The sequence below is a fragment of the Narcine bancroftii genome, chromosome 11, assembly GCF_036971445.1.
Source record: "Narcine bancroftii isolate sNarBan1 chromosome 11, sNarBan1.hap1, whole genome shotgun sequence".
Lineage (NCBI taxonomy): Eukaryota > Metazoa > Chordata > Chondrichthyes > Torpediniformes > Narcinidae > Narcine > Narcine bancroftii.
This window is the reverse complement of record NC_091479.1, coordinates 62829307-62851183: the sequence shown is the minus strand read 5'-3', so window position 1 is coordinate 62851183 and position 21877 is coordinate 62829307. Positions and strand designations below refer to the sequence as shown.

The window sequence follows — 21877 nt, the reverse complement described above, 5'->3', positions numbered from 1 at the left end:
CCTCGTGATTATTTATCCTGCTGCATGTGCAAATGTTCATTTTGCGGTTCATGCAGCAGTCTGAGTGTTTCCAGCATTTGTTTTTTTAAAATTTTGAATCATGCAGCAACTTGTAGTTCACGGACCGCGTCCAAGCTCCATAATGAGGCAGCTGAAGAGATTTATGATTGGTGGCACTTGTGGGTGCCGAGTTACTCCAGCACATTTGTGTATTGCACTCAACCCCAGTGTCTGCAGATAGTCTTATTTAACTCTGTGCTGAGAGTGGGTTTTTTCCCTTTGAATATGATGGGATTGGAGGGCGAGGAAGTGGTATTTTGTTGCACTGTTTCCTTAGCAATGGATAAACTTGAAGTTGAAAAGGGCCGTTCATCGACGTGAGATGTACATGCCAATGGGACATGCATTTGAGCCTCACAATGCGCAGCCCTGCTCTGACAGCCAAGGCTAATTTGCAATTTGATGAAACATGGAGTTGGGGATGGCTGAGAATTGCCTTTTCCTCCCTAGAACCAAATTCTTTTCCAAGAGCTGGCGCCATTGTCTTACTGAGAGTGTTAAAACCTTGTCATTCTCTTGTCAGTCAAACCTGTTGCTCCTGCCGAAGAAAACAGCTCAGATTTTAGTTTTATGCGGTTAAACAGGAAAGTCTGCAGAAGCTTGGGTTTGAGTGCAATGATGTGCAGGAAAAAACAAATTAATTCCAATGATCCTTCAATTACTGTAGTTTTCTAGAGAAATTGTTGTTGTTCCTGCATCATTCTTCCTTTAATTTTGGCAGTGATACTGAGTTAATCGACGTTCATTGACAGACAAGGGACATCTTGAAACTTTGCTCTGACTTATTAGTTGATGGAATGTTGTCAGTAATTGTTATGCTATTTATAAGTGAGGAGACAACAGAGGCTCATCGGTTCTTCTCAGGTTAATGACAAGTTTACGATCAGCCATTTTAATTTTTAAAAAATAGATAAGGTAGAGTGCTTCTGTGCCTGAGATTGTTTTGATGTGGAATACACTTTATGAAAGGAAGGGATCGTGAAAGCTGATTCAATCCTCTGCAAGTTGCCCTTTCAGTTGGCTAAGAGAGTTGAGCTGGAAAATTGATTAATTTTGAATGGAATTAAGACAGTGTTGTTTGTTGACTTATTGCTGTCTGTGAGATCAGAATCTTCACTTGGAATGCCTTACATTGGCAGTTGCAATTTTCTTGCAGTTGCCAGCTTTTAGCTGTAGCTCTCCAGCTACATGAGAGTGATCTTCCTTAATGATTGAATGCCACAAAAGTGTGAGGTTGGTGGAACAGTTCTGTCAGCGAGCTCAGGGCAGATTGGCGAACAATGTAATCTTCATGTGAGGGGTCCATGGGGACTCAGCCAAAGGATAAAGGCAGGGGGTTGCCTGGTGGTGTACTATGCAAATGCAAGCCTGCAGTTCGGGAAAATGGCCACACCTGCTCCGCAGGCTGTAAGAAAAGTGAAATTCTCTTTTGCTTGAGTGTGGGCTTTCATTAACCTCTTAACATATATATGTGTGTGTGTGTGTGTATGTATAATATATACTGTATACCTACACAGAAACAGTATGTGTATATATATATATATATATATATATATATATATATGATGTTCATGACAGCAGCAATAAAATATTTAAAATAATATTTTTAATTATAAATCAACAATTATATAACTAATCTAATTTAATTAACTTATCTAAACTTAACTAAATTTATATACAATTATCTAATTTAAACTCTATCTTTGCGTGAATATATTGGTGTGTGTTCAATACCCTAAGTCACTACAGCTCAAGGCTCAATTCTGGGAAGGCCGTTCCAAGTTCAGTTTCAGAAATTCAGGGAAGACACATGAGTTTGAAATTGATGTGACACGCAGGCTTCAAGGTGGTTGAGACACACAAGCTTTAGGATGAAATTAGCTGTTCCCGAAGTGAATGACAGAGCATTGATTACTCAGAAGACCCTTGTTGAGGTGCTTCAGGGAATTGTCCTTTTTAGACGAGTGCCTTTTTCTGCAGTTAGAACTCTTTCTGTGGATCAGTCTAGTAGAGTGCAGTATTTCTTATGCCAATAGAGAACCCTTTTCACGTGTCATTCAAAGTAGATGCAGTATTTCTTCAACTTTAAAACCCTTTTTGAGGTCTCTCATCTTCTACACTAACAGGAGGAACTGTGATAATCTGTCTATAACCACATAATGAGGCCAAGTGGGTTTCTCATTCCCACAAAGGAGGTCAAAGATCTCATTACTCTTGAGCTGCTTTCTTTAAATGGCCTCCTGAACAAGTGATGCACTTCTTTAAGAAGCTGGTTATATGGTCTTCAGGCCTTCTCCAAGGTTTCTGTGTTGACCCTGCAAATATATCTAGTAAAAGGAACATGATGTTCAAAGCTTGCTGTTAGTTTCACAGTCACTTCAAATCCTGCAGGCAGGTTGTTAAATTTGTTCTTTTAAAGGGACAGTTCCCCCAACACCCACCCACCCACCCACCCACACACACACACACACAAGCTCCAAAATCTGGCAAGTGGGGAGAGAGATGGCAGCGTGAGTGGGGTGAGTGGGGGTGGGGGGGGGGGGTGGGAGACTGGCAGCTCGAGTCAGGCGAGCAAGTTGGGGGGGAGATGACAGTGCAAATGTAAGGGGGTGGGGTTGGATATGGCAGCGCAATTCGGGTGGATTTAAATCTGGCTTTCCAAAATCTTGAAAAATCCAAATTCTGGGACACTCTGTCCCCCAAGGTTCCGAATAAAGGATTGTGTGTGTACCTGTACCATACAATGATGCAGCCAGACAGGACCCTCTGGGCCTGAGCTGCTGGAGCTGTGGAGCAGAAGCTTGATGAGGTGCAGCTCTGTGCTGCCACATAGTGATATAGTGCCTCCCATTCTCTTTGCGATGGAACACCAAACTGTTTTTGAGTCAACAACCTTCAAAGGATTGTCGAGATCTTAAAGAACTGAGCAGTGAAAGGAAATTAGACCATTTGCCTTGTTAAGAGTTAAGAAATAATCGCAATTTTTCCAAACACTCTCTCCCTGTCTTCCCCTCCTCTGCTCATCCCCCTTTGAAGGAGCTATTTGAAGAGGCTGATGACATGTATACGAGGGGAATTGAAAACTGCCCTGAGAACTCTGACCTGCACAACAACTATGGTGTCTTCCTCGTTGATAGAGGTAAGCAAGAGACTCATTTTTATCTGATTCAGTTCAGCTGAGCTTGTATTCAGTGAGGAAATTTTCCTGCTCGTCTTGAAGGTTACGACCAGGCCTATTGCTGCAGGATGATTACTCTATATAGATCTACACTATTATCAGAGTGCTGCTCTATTGGTCCAAATCTACATCAAGGTATGTTACATCACGGTCTTGGTAAGCTCCCCTCTCAAGTTGTCTTCTTCAGAATGCTGAAGGGTCTCTCCATCCAGTATTCCAATTCCATCTCATCTTCTGGGCAGTATTCCATCAAATAGAAACAATTCAGGCCCATGACTTTTCATTTACATTGATGAAAGGACATTGACCTGAAGAAGGAAAGATAAACAAAGTATGAAATGGCCATGTTGAACTATATGACCTTAAATATTAATGGAATACATAACCAAATCAAAAGCTGTTAAATTTACTTAAGAAATAAAAAATTGATATAGCATTCATGCAAGAAACACATCTAACTGAAGTGGAACATAAGAAATTAAAGAGAGATTGGATAGGACATGTAACAGCAGCATCATATCATTCAAAAGCCAGAGGAGTAGCTATATTAATCAATAAAAATGTACCAATCAAAATAGAAGAGGAATGTAATGATAAAATGTCAGATATATTCAGAATTTTGGAATTTACTCAACGTATACGCACCTAATGAAGAAGATCAAAAATTTATGCAAGATAACTTTTTGAAGATCGCAGATACATAGGGAACATACTAATAGGAGGGGAGTTTAATCTTACTTTGGACTCAAATATGGATAAAACTGGAAAAAAGACTAACAGAAAGAACAAAGTAACCAAATTTATAATTAAATCGATGCAGGAAATGCAACTTTTGGATATATGGAGGAAACAACACCCAAAGGAAAAGGAATATTCATATTATTCAGGTAGACATAAAACATACTCAAGGATAGACCTATTCCTGTAATCAGCCCACATTCAAGGAAGAGTTAAGAAAACGGAATATAAAGCTAGATTGTTATCGGATCACTCACCCCTGTTATTGGCAATAGAGCTGGAAGACATCTCACTGAGAATGTATAGATGGAGATAAAACTCCATGCTACTTAAAAGACAGGATTTTAGAGAATTAATTGAACGACAAATTAAAATGTACTTTGAAATAAATACGGAATCAGTGAAAGATAAGTTTATACTATGGGACACAATGAAAGCATTTATCAGAAGACAGATAATAAGTTATGTAACTAAGATGAAGAAGGACTACAATCGGGAAATAGAACAGTTGGAAAGGGAAATAACAAATACCGAAAAGAATTAGCAGTAAAGGAAGATACAACTAAAAGAAGAGAATTGACAGACAAAAAAATAAAATATGAAACACTACAAACATACAAGGTGGAGAAGAACATAATGAAGACAAAAGAGAAGTATTATGAGCTAGGAGAAAAAAACGCACAAAATACTAGCGTGGCAGCTTATGACAGAACAAACTAAAAGAATGGTATTGGCATCAAGGAAAAAGGACAAACAAATAACCCAACGGAGATCAACGAAAACTTCAGGGAATTCTACGAACAGCTATATCAAACTGAAAACGAAGGGAAAGAAGACAAAATAGATGAATTTCTAACTAAAATTGAACTACCAAAATTGCAAACAGAGGAGCAAAATAAATTAATAAAACCATTTGAAATAGAAGAAATACAGGAGAAATTAAAAAAAAAACTACCAAACAATAAAACACCAGGAGAGGATGGACTCCCAATATAATTGTATAAAACATTTAAAGACATTAATTCCTCCTCTCCTGGAAGTAATGAACGAGATTGAAAAAACACAAAACATACCAGATTCATGCAAAACAGCAATAATTACAGTAATACTAAAGACGGGGAAAGATCCACTAACACCAGCATCATATAGACCAATATCTCTACTTAACACAGATTATAAGATAATAGCTAAACTATTAGCAAACAGATTGGCCGACTGTGTACCAAAAATAGTAAAACTAGATCAAACTGGATTTATTAAAAAAAGACGAACAACGGACAGTATCTGTAAATTCATTAACTTAATCCATGCAGTACAAGGAAACAAAACTCCAACAGTGGCAGTTGCTTTAGATGTAGAGAAAGCCTTTGACATAGTAGAATGGAATTATTTATTCAAAGTACTACAAAAATTCAACCTACCAGAGAAATATATTAATTGGATTAAAGCATGATATAAGGGACCATTGGCGAAGATGACAGTAAATGGGTATATATCAAACCAATTTAAATTAAGCAGATGAACAAGACAGGGATGTCCACTATCTCCCTCACTTTTCGCATTAGCTATAGAACCACTAGCAGAACTGATAAGAACAGAAAATAAAATAAGAGGGATAAAAATAAAAGAGAAGGAATATAAAATCAGTCTATTTGCAGATGACGTTATAATATACTTAACTGAACCAGAAATATCAATAAAAGTAGATAAGAAATTGAAGGAATATGGAGAAGTATTGGGGTACAAGATCAACGCAAATAAAAGTGAAGCAATGCCAATGAATAATGCGGATTTCACAAAGTTTAAGAAAGAATCACCATTTAGATGGCAAACACAAGCAATTCGATACCTAGGTATACAACTAAATAATAATCTCAGCCATCTATACAAACTAAATTATCAGCCATTAATGAAAAAATTACAAGACGACTTAGAGCACAGGAAAGACTTAACCACTAACACTGATAGGAAGGATAAACTGTATTAAAATGACCATCTTCCCAAGGATACAATACCTATTTCAATCATTACCAATTCACCTAACAGAGAAATTCTTCAAGGAACTAAATAGAATAATAAGGAAATTCTTATGGAAAGAGGGAAACCGAGGATAGCACTAGATAAATTAACAGAATGGTACAAACAAGGAGGCTTACAGCTACCAAACTTTAAGAATTATTATAGAGCAGCACAATTAAGATACCTATCAGATTTTTATCAAGCAAGGGAAAAACCAGATTGGACCAGATTAAGCTAGATAAAATAGGGGAGAAGATACCTGAACATATACTATATAAGTGGGATGAAAAATTGGTGCACATAGGAATTCACCAGTATTACACCATCTGCTCAACATTTGGAAGAAGATTCACATAGAAAGGAATAAAATAAATTATCAACTACCAAAATTAATATTGACACAAAATCAACTAATCCCTTTCATAATAGATAACCTTTCTTTCAGAGAATGGGAGAGAAAAGGGATCAAAAGAATAGAAAATTGTTTTTCGGGAAATAAATTGTTATCTTTTGAACAAATGAAGGACAAATATAATAAAAATGGGAACAAGATCTAAACATAAAGATAAAGAATGAAACATGGGAAAAGCTACGCTCCGGAACTATGAGAAATACAATAAATACGAGGTTATGCATGATACAATATAATTGGTTACACAGGCTATACATCACACCTCAAAAGTTAAATAAATGGGACCCAACAGTATCAGACAGATGTTTTTGCTGTAAAAAGGAAACAGGAACAATAATACATGCAATTTGGGCATGTGAGAAAGTGAAAAAAATTTGGGAAGATCTTAACCAGATATTAAATAAAATCAAAAAAAGCAATATACCAAAAAACCCAGAGATCTTCCTTCTCAGTAATATAAGAAATAAAGAATTTGGACTCGATTTGGATGGAGCACAAAAAAGATTTATTATGATAGCCTTAGCTGTTGCAAAAAAAATGTATTATGTCAACCTAGAAATTAGAAGACAACTTGAGAATACAACAATGGTACATAGAAATGAATAAATGTATTTCATTAGAAAAAATAACATATAATTTAAGAAATAACATCACAATATTTGAACAAATATGGGAACCATACATGAAACACAATAGAGAAATCCTACCACGGACCTCCACCCCCTTAAATTACAGAAGGAGAAGACAACAAAATGAATTGACCCAGTATGTAAAAGTAAAAGACACAAATTTCTTCTTTATTTTTATTAAGTGGCGACATTGTTTAATGGGTTTAATGTATCATATAGATTGAACTTTGAATAAATGGGAAGGGGGGGGAGGGGAGGAAATGACACTGTATATATTCAAGAGAAAAATGTCTATGTATTTTGGTCAGTATAGTTCATAGTGTGAAAAATAAAAAATGTTTTTAAAAAAAGCATTGTCTCTTCACAGATGCTGCCTGAATTGCTGAATTTTGCAGGATTTTCTGTTATTATTTTGTATCCAATCGAAGTAGCAATGGAATTGGATTAACCTCTATCACACGGTGTCTTGCACCCAAAAGACTTCTCTTACATTAGTTTCAGCTGGGCAATGCAGCAGAGAATCAGGGGCTTGACTCGTCAAATCCCTGCCAGCCAACAACCACCCATTTACTCTAATCCAATATTAATCCTTTTTGTTTATTCTCCCCACATCCTCAGATCCTACTGTTACAAGTCCAGAGGACCCCAAAACCCAGCAGCAATAGATATGCACCACAACAAAGGGTTTCTTTAACAAAAGTTGCTTTTAATTATCTTTGAACGTGAAAATAGAATCAAACTTTAACATCCTGACTTACCCCCTTCTAATGCAACTGATTGCTTTTTAATCAGCCACTCCAGTGTCTTGCTGATGAAACTTTCCCCCCCTTCAGGGGTTCTCCAGATGATAACCTTTTTCTTTCAGGTCAGCACAGAGTTCCTTTCTGTTTCACCTATTCCAAGGGAAACACTGGACAGCCAGTCCTCTCCTTCAACCAGGCCGTCTTCCAAAGCTTGCCAGCTTGTCCCTTTGGAACCGATGCCTCTCTCTCTCTCTCTCTCTCTCTCTCTCTCTCTCTCTCTCTCTCTCTCTCTCTCTCTCTCTCTCTCTCTCTCTCTCTCTCTCACTCACACACACACATTCCCTCCTTTTTTTTTTCTCCCTTCTGCCAGCAAAGATCACATGACCTTCCAGACAGTAAATTCTGTTTTCCAGACAAAGCTGCTACTGCCTGTTGTTACATTTGTTGCCTTTTGCAAATAACAGTCCATCATGAGTCTGAGCTCTCCTGCAAAAATTTTGTGTTTTAAAGTGTTCGTGTGTGACCTGCTCTAACAAACCTTTCCCAATTTATCTCCCAAACACCTCGATATACTCTGTCACACTACCACTAATCTAAACACCAGGGATAAATTTATCATGGCTCATTTACCAACTTAGGAATTTGGATGGAAGCTCAAACTCGTAGAACAACAGGGAGAAGTTGCAAACTCCTCACAGACAGTGCCTGAGAATAGGATTGAACCTTCTCTCAGATGCTGTGAGGTACTGGCTGTACCACCTAAAGTTTGTAGATTCAAGTGGCAAGGATCAGGATTCGAAAGAGACTGTCTTCTTCACATTTTTCCCTAGCCATGTCTCTGGTTATCCCTTGATATCTTGCAGCATGCCTTGATGGGCGGAAAGGTGGGGAGAACATTGAAGGCCAAATTTGATTCAGCTATAGAGCTGTCCAGATCCTGAGGTGACTTGATAACCTATTCTCTTCCTTTTTTGGAAGGAAGTATGGAAAGTTAGTATTTAGCTCAGTCAGGATGCAAGTCCTGAAGTGGAGAGAGAACAAGTGTTAATGTTTCATGTGTGTTCTAATGAGCATTGAGCTTCATCGTGAACCTCTTCTCTGGATGTCTTGGTTAAATCAGATCACTGAGGAGACCATTTCTCCTATCTTTTCTGTGCCAGCCCTTTTGCAGAATAAACCAGTTGGCTCCAGGTTCTTGGAGTCACACAAAAGATGGAATCTGGAGCAATAAACAATCTGCTGCAGGAGCTCAGGGGGTCAAGCAAAATCAGCAAGAGAAAAGGAATTGTGGTGGCTTTGAGCTGGAACCCTTCATCAACTCTTGCAGCCTGAAATGTCAACAGTTCAAGTTTAAGTTTGACTGTACATATGCAAGCAGATGAAAGGGCTTTTGTCCGGACCACCGTACATAGATGTATACACACAATACTCTTCTTCTTTGGCTTGGCTTCGCGGACGAAGATTTATGGAGGGGTAAATGTCCATGTCAGCTGCAGGCTCGTTTGTGGCTGATAAGTCCGATGCGGGACAGGCAGACATGGTGGCAGTGGTTGCAAGGGAAAATTGGTTGGTTGGGGTTGGGTGTTGGGTTTTTCCTCCTTTGTCTTTTGACAGTGAGGTGGGCTCTGCTATAATAATAACATAAATATGAAAATATATAATTTAAATATAGATAGTTAGCTTTTTTATTATGATTTGTTCGATTACATGATACCATTCATCAATCTCCCAGCCTGCTGGAAGAAGATATTTTCCTGCCTGGCAGTCCTAATTTTTGATGCTCCTGAACCTCCTTCAAGTGATCAAAGATAATGTGCAATGGATGGAAAGGGTTCATTTCTTTTTCCCAATCCAAACATTTTTTTTTCTCTCACCGATTCCTCTCGACCTGTGGAGGCTCCAAGTTCTTATTATCTCCTTGCAGCCCTGCCAATGAAGTTCTCCAATTCATTTGGGAACTACTTGAGCCTGACTGCTAACTGTTGAAATTTGTTGAATTTTTCAGGTGATGGGAGTGGGGCTTCTGGTCATTATCTGCAGGCCATCCAGCTGAATCCCAAGCACTACGTCGCCATGTTGAATCTCGGCCGATTGCTGCGTTCAACCAACAGAAACAAAGAGGCTGAAACTTGGTATAAACGGTAGGCCCATACTCAGGTTGCAGTCACAGAAATGGTGGGGAAACTCTTGGGGTGAGCGCGGAGGCAATGTGCATCTGGTTAGTTTAGTGAGTCCGATTTCAAGTGGCTGTCTTGTTCATTGACCACTGATGCCTAGTGTCAGGAAAGGTGTGGAAATGTCCTCCTCCTGGCTGAGTGGATGAAACCAAAGCAGGATGGACAGCTGGAGCACAAAGCCCATCGTCACTTGACCACAAGAGAGTAGCTGTGGGAAAAGCAGATGGGGCAAGAGGGTGATTAGTAGCATGTAACCAGCACCCTAGCTGACCCCCTCAGTTGCTGTAACTAACCCACAGTGTGCTGCCAGGTTGGTGGGGAATCAGACAGAGGGGCATTTCAACAAAGGCTTAAATAAGCAAGTCATACGATGTGATAGGAAAGTTTATTGTCATATACATGAGTACAGTGTACAATATACAGATTTATTGAAATTGTTACTGTAGCTCATAGATATATAAAATATACCAGCAACAGTGATACAAATGAATTTGCCCATAATGTGACATAATGTGACATGAGACAGAAAAAGGGATGTTAAATATGAAAGGAAAGTTGTAAGTTAGAGCAAAATGAAGTAATGTTGTAGTCGTGCAGACAGTTCTTTAGTACGGAGAGGATCAAGAGACTGGTAGAAAAAAAAATTGTTCTTGAATCTAGAGGTGCCTGATGGTGTTGGTAAGAAGAGGTTGGGATCAGCGTGGTGGGGGACCTTCTTTGGGACACTGCCTCACTCTGCTCAATATGATCCTTTCAATGGAATGGAAAATGAGATTAGTGAGAATGGGGGAAAAATGGCCAGCTTGGATGTATCGGGCCGAAGAGTTTGATTTTTGAACTATACAACTCCCTGGTAACATTAGGTGGAAGGAAACCGAAAGACTCCAGACTTCATGGTTGAAGTAAAAACACAATGCTGGGAAAATCGGCTGGTCAAACAGTGTCCTTCGTACAGCAAAGACACGTAAGCAACACTTCGGGCCTGAGCCCTTCATCAAGGTATGGCAAATGTAGGCAAGGCACCAAACAGAATGGTGGTGGGGGAGGGGGAGGTGCACAGTCCCGAAGGCAGGAGATAATAGGTGGAGGAGGGAGGGAGGGTCCACCAGCAAGCAGGGGGAGGAGGGAAGGCCCTGTGAATAGAGAGGGAAGGAGAGTGGAGAGCTGGAGGAAAGTGAACGGAGAACAGGTTGGCAGAAACCAGAGAAGTTGATGTCATTGGGCTGGAAGGTGCCCAGTCGGAAAATCAAGTATTGTTCCTCCAATTTACGGGTGGTCTTGGTGGGATAGCACATGAGACCACGGATAGACATGTGAGTGGGGTGTGGAATTGAAATGCTTGGCCATACTTTCTGCAGAGTGGTCATCTTTAGCTGGCAACACTCCAGAGCCCAGACAACCCAGGAGAAAAGTGATAGTGGTGTGAAATAAAGTTCAGAAAAAAAGTTCTTTCACCACTTTTATTTTCATTTGGCCAGAATTTATCTTTTGTCTTTGAGTGGTTGCAATCTTTTATGGGACTACTTGGCACAGCAATAAGGTAGATACATGGGAAGGAAGGAAATGAGAAAGTTCAGATAAAATCACAGCAGGCCAGCAAAAAAAAAATCAGGGAAAACAATTTATTGGATCACGTTTGGAAAGGTTGTTGGCTCATTAAACTCTTTCAGGAATCCCAACTTTAAATGTGAAAAGAAAAATAGGAAATCAAAAGTATTTATGTGTCCAGGAACTGTGAATGCAAAGAAAGTGTTGGAAATACTTGGCAGGGCCGGCAGCTTAGTAGGCACCTCCCTCCCCCCGCATCGGACTTCCCTGTCCTCACAGGCAAGCAGACATGCTCCACGCAGAAAGATAGTTGGTCAATAAATCATACTTTCTGACTGACCAATTATAATTAAGGCCAGTTGATTTCCCGGATCCTTGCAGCCAACTAACCGTCTGATGCACCATCAATAACTTCAAAGGCTAGAAGTTGTGGAGAAACTGATGGGCTTTTATTCATAACAGAATAGTGGTCCGCCCGTGCTGCTCGGCTGTCCTCGACGGAGGAGGGGTCTGTGGCGGAGTCACTTTTATTCAGGGGTCAGTGGGAGGAGCCTCAGGCACTGACAGCACTTCCATCCATATATACAGCACATGCTAACATATAAACAGTGGTTCACCCCACCATTTATCTCACTCCATCATTCTCCTCATCTTTATTTCTTTGTGGCCCTGCAAATTATTCTCTCCTTTGAGACTTTGGGGGGAAAGCAGAGCAGCCAGAGAAAACCCATGGAGCCACAGGGAGAGCATGCAAACACTGCACAAACATCATCTGAGGTCAACCCCAGGCCCCAGGAACTGTGAGGTAGCAGCACTGCCCAATAGCCGAGCACTTTAATTCCCCATTGCCACAGTGTCCGAGGCCTGATACACTACCTGCGAATCAGAACAGCACCATACATTCCATCTTGGCAGTCTCCAAACAGACGGTATCGAATACGACCTCTCCAATTTCCCTTAAACCCCCCCCCCCGCCCAGATTCTCTCTCTCCCTCACCTCTGTCTCCCTTCCTCCAGCACCTGTCCCCTTCTCCTCCTATCAGAGAGCCACCCTTCTTAGCCCTCTGCTCTCTCCCCATCACAGCTACCCTCTCACCTGTAACCGCCAATGACCTCTGACCTGTTAGCCTGTGCTCCTCCCTTGCCCCTTCTTCCCACACTCCCCTCCTATCTTTTATTCAGGCATTCACCTATTTTTGCAGATTCCTGATGGAGGGCTCAGGCCCAAAACGTTGGTTAACCTTTACCTTCCTGTGGATGCTGCAGGTCCTGCTGAGATCCTCCAGCTCTTTTGGGAATTGTATCTGCAGACTCTCTTGGTTAAGTCCATTTTGCTTATTTGGTTAATCCCTTTGATTTGTGTTTCTGATTTTGGGTACAGAGCACTGGAGAGTTTGGCCACAACCCAAAGTTGTGCTGGTCAACAATTGTCCACGGAACGAAGTATATTGCTTGACATGACAGAAATGTTGGAGAACAAAAGGGGATTAATATAGAGTGTAAATGAATGCTTGAGGGTGAGTGAGTGGGCTGCAGGGCCTGATCTCATGCTGCACGACTAAGCGTTGAAGGTATGCTGTTATTGTTTGCAGAGCACTCAACGTTACCAGGACTGTGGATGTTCTGTCCCCGCTGGGGGCTCTGTACTATAACACAGGGAGGTATGAGGAGGCCTTACAGATTTACAAAGAGGCTATCACTATCCAGCCCAAAAACAGTGAGCTGCAGCTGGCAGTGGTATGTATGAAGTTGGAGGAAGTGCAGATGTGAAATACCTTTGACTTTGTGTGTAACGTCTGTAACTAATCTATGTTCAAGCTTATTCTCATCTGAATGTACATAAGCAGCATTTCTCCGGACCAAGGTGCACACACACAAGGCATGAATTCTGCTTAATGGTGGGTGTAAAGCTAATATTTTGCCCTCTTATCGACAACTCTTCACAGTTCCAATAATTAATCTCCAAGATCCTGTTGCGAGAATCCAACAGAAAACCTTTCTGTAGGTATGAAAGCAAAAGCTCTTTAAAAAAAATATTCTTTTAACATTGAATTATCTCTGGTAAAAATTGGTGATTTAAAATATGTGCTCAGTTCTTACCATGAGTGGGGAGATGCAATAACTGGGCAAAGCTACGTCACTGCCTTTTGACCAGCTTCCAAGTGTCCACAGACTGCTCTTTAAATGGATAGTGGTGTCCGAGAGGTTTGAAATCTGCAGAACCTGGCCAGTATATTTTATGGCAGACTTGATTGTGCATTTCCAGGTTTTGTTTTTAAACCAATGATTTAAAAAGGAGATAATTTCTCCCTCTAGTAAATTTTCCTCATGAACTTGGAGAACTTGACCACTGGATGTGCAACTCTAGTGCCTACTCTGCCCCGCACGAGGATCACGGCTGAGCTTTTAGCTCACTGCCGCTTTCCAAGGCTTGATTGCACATTCATTCGTTCCCTCAGAAATCTGTCAATCTCCTGAATTTTCAGAAGTTGCTGGGTGACGGCCATGGTTTTGATTGATGTGACCTGTGTTTGTTGGTGACTGTAAAACGTGTGGATCATAATTGCAACGGCATCGGGTGTATCAAGAGGTAGGATCGAACAAAATTGCTGCATTTCCCTTCCAGCAGAATCCTTTCTCCCAGAAATCTTCATTCCACTCCAATACTCTAGCCACTCAAAAGCCTTCCATTTCCTGTCACACAGTTTATGAACAGCTCATTATCCCAAACTCAACCCTCTTCCCAAAATACAAATCAATCCAATGCTCACAAATGTGCACTTCGGTCCTTCCCAGCAATTTCATTTCTCCTCAACCTAACCCCCCCCAACCCTTTATCGATGATATCTCTCCTTCCTTCTTTACACTCGGATGAGGATCCTAACTCAAAACACTGATCATTTCTATCCATGGATGCTACATGATCCACTAAGTCCCTACAGCTCTTTGTTTGTTCCCAAATGTTCCTCTGTTTTGGACACTCGTGCTCAAATTCTCCATCCTTCCACCCACAGTCACTCCCACTTCTCCAGCTCTCTGCTCACTCGCAGATGGCCAAACTGTTCTCATTTATTTTCATGAACAATATATGACGTGAGACAAGATCCACTCTGTTGCAAATTTATGTGTCTGCAAACTACCCAGGCCCGAAGAGACTCAAAGCAAAATAGTGTCACTTTCAGAGTTTACAGCCAGATTGCATTTATTGGTTTCCAGCTGAGCATGGTAATATTTGACTTGCAAAAAGAGTTGTTAAAGTGCAGACTTAGCAGGCTTATTAACCATAAGCATTCAGCCAATCATGCGTTAATGATTTTTTTTTGTCAGCAGTGGACTGATGAAGCTTTGGTGGATTTGGACTGAAGACAGTTGTGTTTAGTGCCAAGATATGCAAAGTATTTAATATAACAGGAGTAAAATACACAGAGCAAGGGTGATTAATTTAATGTAAAGAAAATTGTCTTGGATGCAAAATATAGTCCAATGACACAGCTGATGCCTGGATTCATTTCTGACTTCTGATGGAGATAAATAAAAAAAATCTTCAGATGGTCGGGTCGACTGCAATACACAAAGGTACTGGAGAAATGAGAGCCTTATCCTACTTCGCCCTCTCCTATCTCTTCTACCCTCCCACCTACTCCTTTTTGCAGACACTCTTTTTCTTTGGCTTGGCTTCGCGGACGAAGATTTATGGAGGGGGGTAAATGTCCACGTCAGATGCAGGCTCATTTGTGGCTGACAAGTCCGATGCGGGACAGGCAGACACGGTTGCAGCGGTTGCAGGGGAAAATTGGTTGGTTGGGGTTGGGTGTTGGATTTTTCCTCCTTTGCCTTTTGTCAGTGAGGAGGGTTCTGTGGTCTTCTTCAAAGGAGGTTGCTGCCCGCCGAACTGTGAGGTGCCAAGATGCACGGTTTGAGGCGATATCAGCCCACTGGCGGTGGTCAATGTGGAAGGCACCAAGAGATTTCTTTAGGCAGTCCTTGTACCTTTTCTTTGGTGCACCTCTGTCACAGTGGCCAGTGGAGAGCTCGCCATATAACATGATCTTGGGAAGGCGATGGTCCTCCATTCTGGAGACGTGACCCACCCAGCGCAGCTGGATCTTCAGCATCGTGGACTCGATGCTGTCGACCTCTGCCATCTCGAGTACTTCGACGTTAGGGATGAAAGCGCTCCAATGAATGTTGAGGATGGAGCGGAGACAACGCTGGTGGAAGCATTCTAGGAGCCATAGGTGATGCCGGTAGAGGACCCATGATTCGGAGCCGAACAGGAGTGTGGGTATGACAACGGCTCTGTATACGCTTATCTTTGTGAGGTTTTTCAGTTGGTTGTTTTTCCAGACTCTTTTGTGTAGTCTTCCAAAGGCGCTATTTGCCTTGGCGAGTCTGTTGTCTATCTCGTTGTCGATCCTTGCATCTGATGAAATAGTGCAGCCGGGATAGGTAAACTGGTTGACCGTTTTGAGTTTTGTGTGCCCGATGGAGATGTGGGGGGGGCTGGCTGATGGAGGACCTCAGTTTTCTTCAGGCTGACTTCCAGGCCAAACATTTTGGCAGTTTCCGCAAAACAGGACGTCAACTGCTGAAGAGCTGGCTCTGAATGGGCAACTAAAGCGGCATCGTCTGCAAAGAGTAGTTCACGGACAAGTTTCTCTTGTGTCTTGGTGTGAGCTTGCAGGCGCCTCAGATTGAAGAGACTGCCATCCGTGCGGTACCGGATGTAAACAGCGTCTTCATTGTTGGGGTCTTTCATGCCTTGGTTCAGCATCATGCTGAAGAAGATTGAAAAGAGGGTTGGTGCGAGAACACAGCCTTGCTTCACGCCATTGTTAATGGAGAAGGGTTCAGAGAGCTCATTGCTGTATCTGACCCGACCTTGTTGGTTTTCGTGCAGTTGGATAACCATGTTGAGGAACTTTGGGGGGCATCTGATGCGCTCTAGTATTTGCCAAAGCCCTTTCCTGCTCATGGTGTCGAAGGCTTTGGTGAGGTCAACAAAGGTGATGTAGAGTCCTTTGTTTTGTTCTCTGCACTTTTCTTGGAGCTGTCTGAGGGCAAAGACCATGTCAGTAGTTCCTCTGTTTGCGCGAAAGCCGCACTGTGATTCTGGGAGAATATTCTCGGTGACACTAGGTATTATTCTATTTAGGAGAATCCTAGCAAAGATTTTGCCTGCAATGGAGAGCAGTGTGATTCCCCTGTAGTTTGAGCAGTCTGATTTCTCGCCTTTGTTTTTGTCCAGGGTGATGATGGTGGCATCATGAAGGTCCTGAGGCAGTTTTCCTTGGTCCCAACAAAGCTTGAAAATCTCATGCAGTTTGACATGCAGAGTTTTGCCGCCAGCCTTCCAGACCTCTGGGGGGATTCCATCCATACCCTCTGCTTTGCCACTTTTCAGTTGTTCGATTGCCTTATATGTCTCATCCTGGGTGAGGACCTCATCCAGCTCTAGCCTTAGGGGCTGTTGAGGGAGCTGGAGCAGGGCGGAATCTTGGACTGAGCGGTTGGCACTGAAAAGAGATTGGAAGTGTTCTGACCATCGGTTGAGGATGGAGATCTTGTCGCTGAGGAGGACTTTGCCGTCTGAGCTGCGCAGCGGGTTTGGACTTGGGGTGAGGGGCCGTACACAGCCTTTAGAGCCTCGTAGAAACCCCTGAAGTCGCCAATGTCCTCGCTGAGCTGGGTTTGCTTGGCGAGGCTAGTCCACCACTCATTTTGGATCTCCCGGAGTTTGTGCTGAAGATGGCTGCATGCGCGACGGAAGGCTTGTTTCTTCTCTGGACAGGACGGCTTTGTAAGGTGAGCCTGGTGGGCAGCTCGCTTCTTTGCCAGCAGCTCCTGGATTTCCTGGCTGTTTTCGTCGAACCAGTCCTTGTTTTACCTGGAGGAGAAGCCCAGTACCTCTTCAGTGGATTGCAGTATGGTAGTCTTCAGCTGATCCCAGAGGGTTTCAGGGGACGGGTCCGTGAGGCGGATTGCATCGTCGAGCTTTACTTTGAGGTTTGCCTGGAAGTTTCCTCTCACTTCGTCTGACTGCAGGTTTCCAACATTGAACCTCTTTCTGGGGGCTTTACTGTTCCTGGGCTTTGGCTTGAAGTGAAGGTTGAGCTTGCAGCGAACCAGCTGGTGGTCAGTGTGGCATTCCGCACTGGGCATGACCCTGGTGTGGAGCACATCTCGTTTGTCACTCTCTTGCACCAGGATGTAGTCCAGGAGGTGCCATTGTTTGGATCGGGGATGCATCCAGGTAGTCTTGAGGCTGTCCCTCTGCTGAAAAAGGGTGTTTGTAATGACAAGCCGCTGTTCTGCACAGAGCTCCAACAGGAGGCGCCCATTGTCATTGCACTTGCCGACGCCATGCTCTCCCAGGATTCCTGGCCAGGTTTCTGAGTCTTTGCCGACACGAGCGTTGAAGTCGCCAAGGATGACAACCTTGTCGACTGTAGGGGTGCGTTGGATGAGGTTGCGCAGGTCAGTGTAGAACTTGTCCTTTTCTGCTGGTTCCGCCTGGAGGGTTGGAGCATAGACACTGATGAGGGTGATGCGAAGCTTGTTTTGAAGGGGGAGTCGCATGGACATGATTCGGTCCGAGTGGCCTGTCGGAAGATTTTCGAGTTTGGAGGCAATGGAGTTCTTGACCATGAAGCCTACACCAGATAGGCGTCGTTCATCCAAAGGCTTGCCAGACCAGTAGAGTGTGTAGCCTGCGCCGCGTTCTTAGAGGCTGCCTACATCTGCAAGGCGGACTTCACTGAGAGCGGCTATGTCGATGTCAAATCTGAGGAGTTCATGTGCAATGAGGGCAGACCGACGTTCAGGTCGGTGGTTTGTGAGCATCTTTTGAGGGGGAGGACGTGGAGGGGACACTATGATTGAAGTAAAGACATAATGCTGGACAAAGTCAGGAGGTTAAACAGTGCACTTTATGTAGCAAAGATAAAAATACATAATCAACATTTCGGGCTTGAGCCCTTCATCAAGGTATGAACAAAATGTTTGGGCACTTCCCAACTGGATGGCATTAACTTCTTCGGTTTCTGCTCACTTACTCCCTGTTCTCCTCTACCCTATCTCCCTGTCTTCTTTTTTCCAGCTCTCCACCCCCCTTCCCTCTCCATTCACAAAGCCACCACCCCTCCCCTTGTTTGCTGGTGTGCCTTCCCTCCCTTATCCACTGATTACCTCCTGCCCTGTGGGACTGTGGTACTTCCCCTCCCCCTCTCCACCATTTTGTTCGGGTACCTGCGCACATTTTGTTCATACCTCGATGAAGGGCTCAAGCCTGAAATGTTAGTTTTGAATCTTTATCTTTGCCATAAAAAGGACACTGTTTGACCTGCTGAGTTTCTCCAGTGTTGTGTTTTTACGTCAGTCACTGGAACTAGTTTTCTGTGGAGACTTATTTCGATATTCAACTCACTGGATACACAACTTCCAGAGATGTATATTTTGCAAAATCCCATGGGTTAGGGAACTGGAGTTGCAGCTGGATGGACTGTGGATCATAAGGGAGGCAGAGGCAGTGATGGATAGGAGTTATTGGGAGGTAGCCACCCTCAATAGTCAGAGTCAGGGAAATGGGTGACTCTGAAGAAGGGAAAGGGGAGAGACAGGCAGTGCAGAGTACCCCTGTGGCTGTTCCTCTCAACAACAAGTATACTGCTTTGGATACTGTTGGGGTGGAACGATCTGCAAGGGGCGTCATGGAGGTCGGGTTTCTGGCACAGAGACTGGACCCTAGGCTCAGAAGAGAAGTGGTTGTAGTTGGGGACTCACTGGTTGGAGCAGATAAGAGGTTTTCTGGTTGAAATCAGGTATCCCGGTTGATATGTTGCCTCCCAGGTGCCAGGGTCAGGGATGTCTCTGATTGAGTCCACAGCATTCTGGAGGGGGAGGGCGAGCAGCCAGAAGTCGTGGTCCATGTGGGGACCAATGACGTAGTTAGAAGAGGGGATGAGGTCCAGAAAAGGGATTACATAGAGTTCGGGAGGAAGTTGAAAAGCAGGATCTTAAGGGTGGCAATCTCAGGATTGCTACCTGTGCAACGTGCTAGTGGAGGAAGAAATAGGAAGTGGTGGAGGATGAATGTGTGGCTCAGGAGCTGGGGCAGGGGTTTAGATTTCTGGATCATTGGGATCTCTTCTGGGGCAACGAAGACCTGTACAAAAGGGATGGTCTGCATTGAACTGGAGGGGGACCAATATCCTGGCGGACAGGTTTGCTAGAGCTGTTGGGGAGGATTTAAACTAACTTGGCAGGGGGGTGGGAATCAGAATGAGAGTACAGAGATTGTGGAGGAAGAACACCTAGATTGGAAGGATTGGAGGGATCAGAATGAAAATATAAATGAAGGATGGAGGATGATAAAGGTAGTTGGTAACAAAAGGAGTAAACGTGGAGGACAGTCTCTCAAGTGCATATATTTTAATGCAAGGAGCATTGTAAATAAGGAGGAAGAGCTTAAGGCATGGACGGCCACATGGAAATATGATATTGTGGCTATTAGTGAAACTTGGTTGCAGGAAGGGTATGCTTGGCAGTTAAATATTCCAGGAGTCTGTTGTTTCAGGCATGATATAACGGAGGATAAAAAGTGAAGGAGTTGCATTGCTTATTAGAGAGAACATTACAGCAGTGCTGTGGCAGGATGGTTTGGAGGGATCATCCAGTGAGGCTATTTGAGTAGAATTGAGGAATAGCAGAGGCATGAATACATTAATGGGAGTGTATTATAAACCATCAAATGGGTGGAGGGAATTAGAGGAGCAAATTTGTAAGGAGATTGAGTATGTGTAATAAACACAAGGTGGTAGTTGTGGGACATTTCAACTTTCTGAACTTAACTGGGACGCCCATACAGACTAGATGGGGTAGAGTTTGTTAAGTGTGTTCAGGAAAGTTTCCTTAATCACTACGTAGAAGAACCGACTCGAGAGGGGACAGTATTGGATCTCCTATTAGGGAACGAGATAGGTCAGGTGACAGAGGTTTGTGTTGGGGAACACTATGGGTCTAGTGATCACAATACTCTTAGTTTTAGGCTAGTAATGGAAAAGAATAGAGGTGGGCCAAAGGTGGAGATTCTTGATTGGAAGAAAGCAAATTTCGAGGGGATGAGAAAAGATTTGGAGGGTGTGGATTGGGATAAGATATTTTCAGGGAAGAATGTAGCAGGCAAATGGAGGATATTCAAAGGCGAAGTTTTGAGAGTGCCGAGTTGGTATGTCCCCATGAGGATTAAAGGAAAGGTTAGAAACTGTCGGGAGCCTTGATTTTCATATTGGGAACTTGGTTTGGAGTAAGAGGGATGTGTACAACAGGTGTAAACAGCAAGGAAGGGATGAACTGCTTGAGGAATATAAGGAGTGTAAAAATAAATCTTAAGAAAGAAATTAGAATGACATCTCCTTTTAGCTGCTTTGACAGGAAGAGTAAAAAAAATAAATTAAAGGGTTTCTATAGGTACATTAAAAGTAAAAGTATAATGAGGGATAAAATTGGACCCCTTGAAGATGAGGGGATGGGGGGGGAGGCTCTGTGAGAAGCTAAAGGAAATGGGTAAAATTTTAAACAATTTTGTTTTTCTTCAGTTTTCACTAAGGAAAATAATATTGAGCCAGATGAAATGAAGAAATATGGTAGGGAGCTCATGGATAATATAAGGATTAATGAGGAGGTAGTGTTGGCTGTATTGAAAAGGATCAAGGTGGCTAAATCTCGAGGTCCTGACAAAATATTCCCTAGGACCCTGAGGGAGGTTAGTTAAAAAATAGTGGGGGAATTGACAGAAATATTTAAAATGTCACAGTCCATGGGGGACGTGCCAGAGGACTGGAGGGTGGCTCATGTTGTTCCGCTGTTCAAAAAAGAATCCAAAAGAAAATCTGGTAATTATAGGCCTGTAAGTCTGACATTGGTGGTGGGTAAATTAATGGAAAGTGTTCTTAGAGATGGTATATATAACTATTTGGAAAGACAGAGATTGAATTTGAGTAGTTAGCATGGTTTTGTACGTGGTAGATTATGTCTTACAAATCTTATAGAGATTTTCGAGGATGTTACTTAAGAAGTTGATGAGGGGAAGGCTGTGGATGTTGTCTCTTTGGACTTTAGTAAGGCTTTTGATAAGGTTCCCCGAAAGTGGTTAGTAAGGAAGGTGGAAGCATTAGGTATTAATGATGGAGTGAAATGGATTCAACAATGGTTGGATGGGAGATGCCAAAGAGTAGTGGTGGAAAATTGTTTGTTGAATTGGAGGCCGGTGACGAGTGGAGTGCCTCAGGGATTGGTACTGGGTCCACTGCTGTTTGTCATCTATATTAATGATCGAGATGATAGGGTGGCAAATTGGATTAGTAAATTTGCAG

At 42.7% G+C, this 21877-nt stretch overlaps 1 protein-coding gene across 2 annotated transcripts in view; it reads left to right on the top strand.

The window, feature by feature from the left end:
• Positions 1-21877, top strand: part of tmtc1 (transmembrane O-mannosyltransferase targeting cadherins 1) — a 164220-nt gene that overhangs the window by 129317 nt on the left and 13026 nt on the right. For both annotated transcript variants that reach the window (XM_069903126.1, XM_069903127.1), the window contains exons 13-15: positions 3097-3199; positions 9785-9920; positions 13097-13241. In XM_069903126.1, the coding sequence (XP_069759227.1) occupies positions 3097-3199; positions 9785-9920; positions 13097-13241 (384 nt within the window). The remainder of the gene's footprint in view (positions 1-3096; positions 3200-9784; positions 9921-13096; positions 13242-21877) is intronic.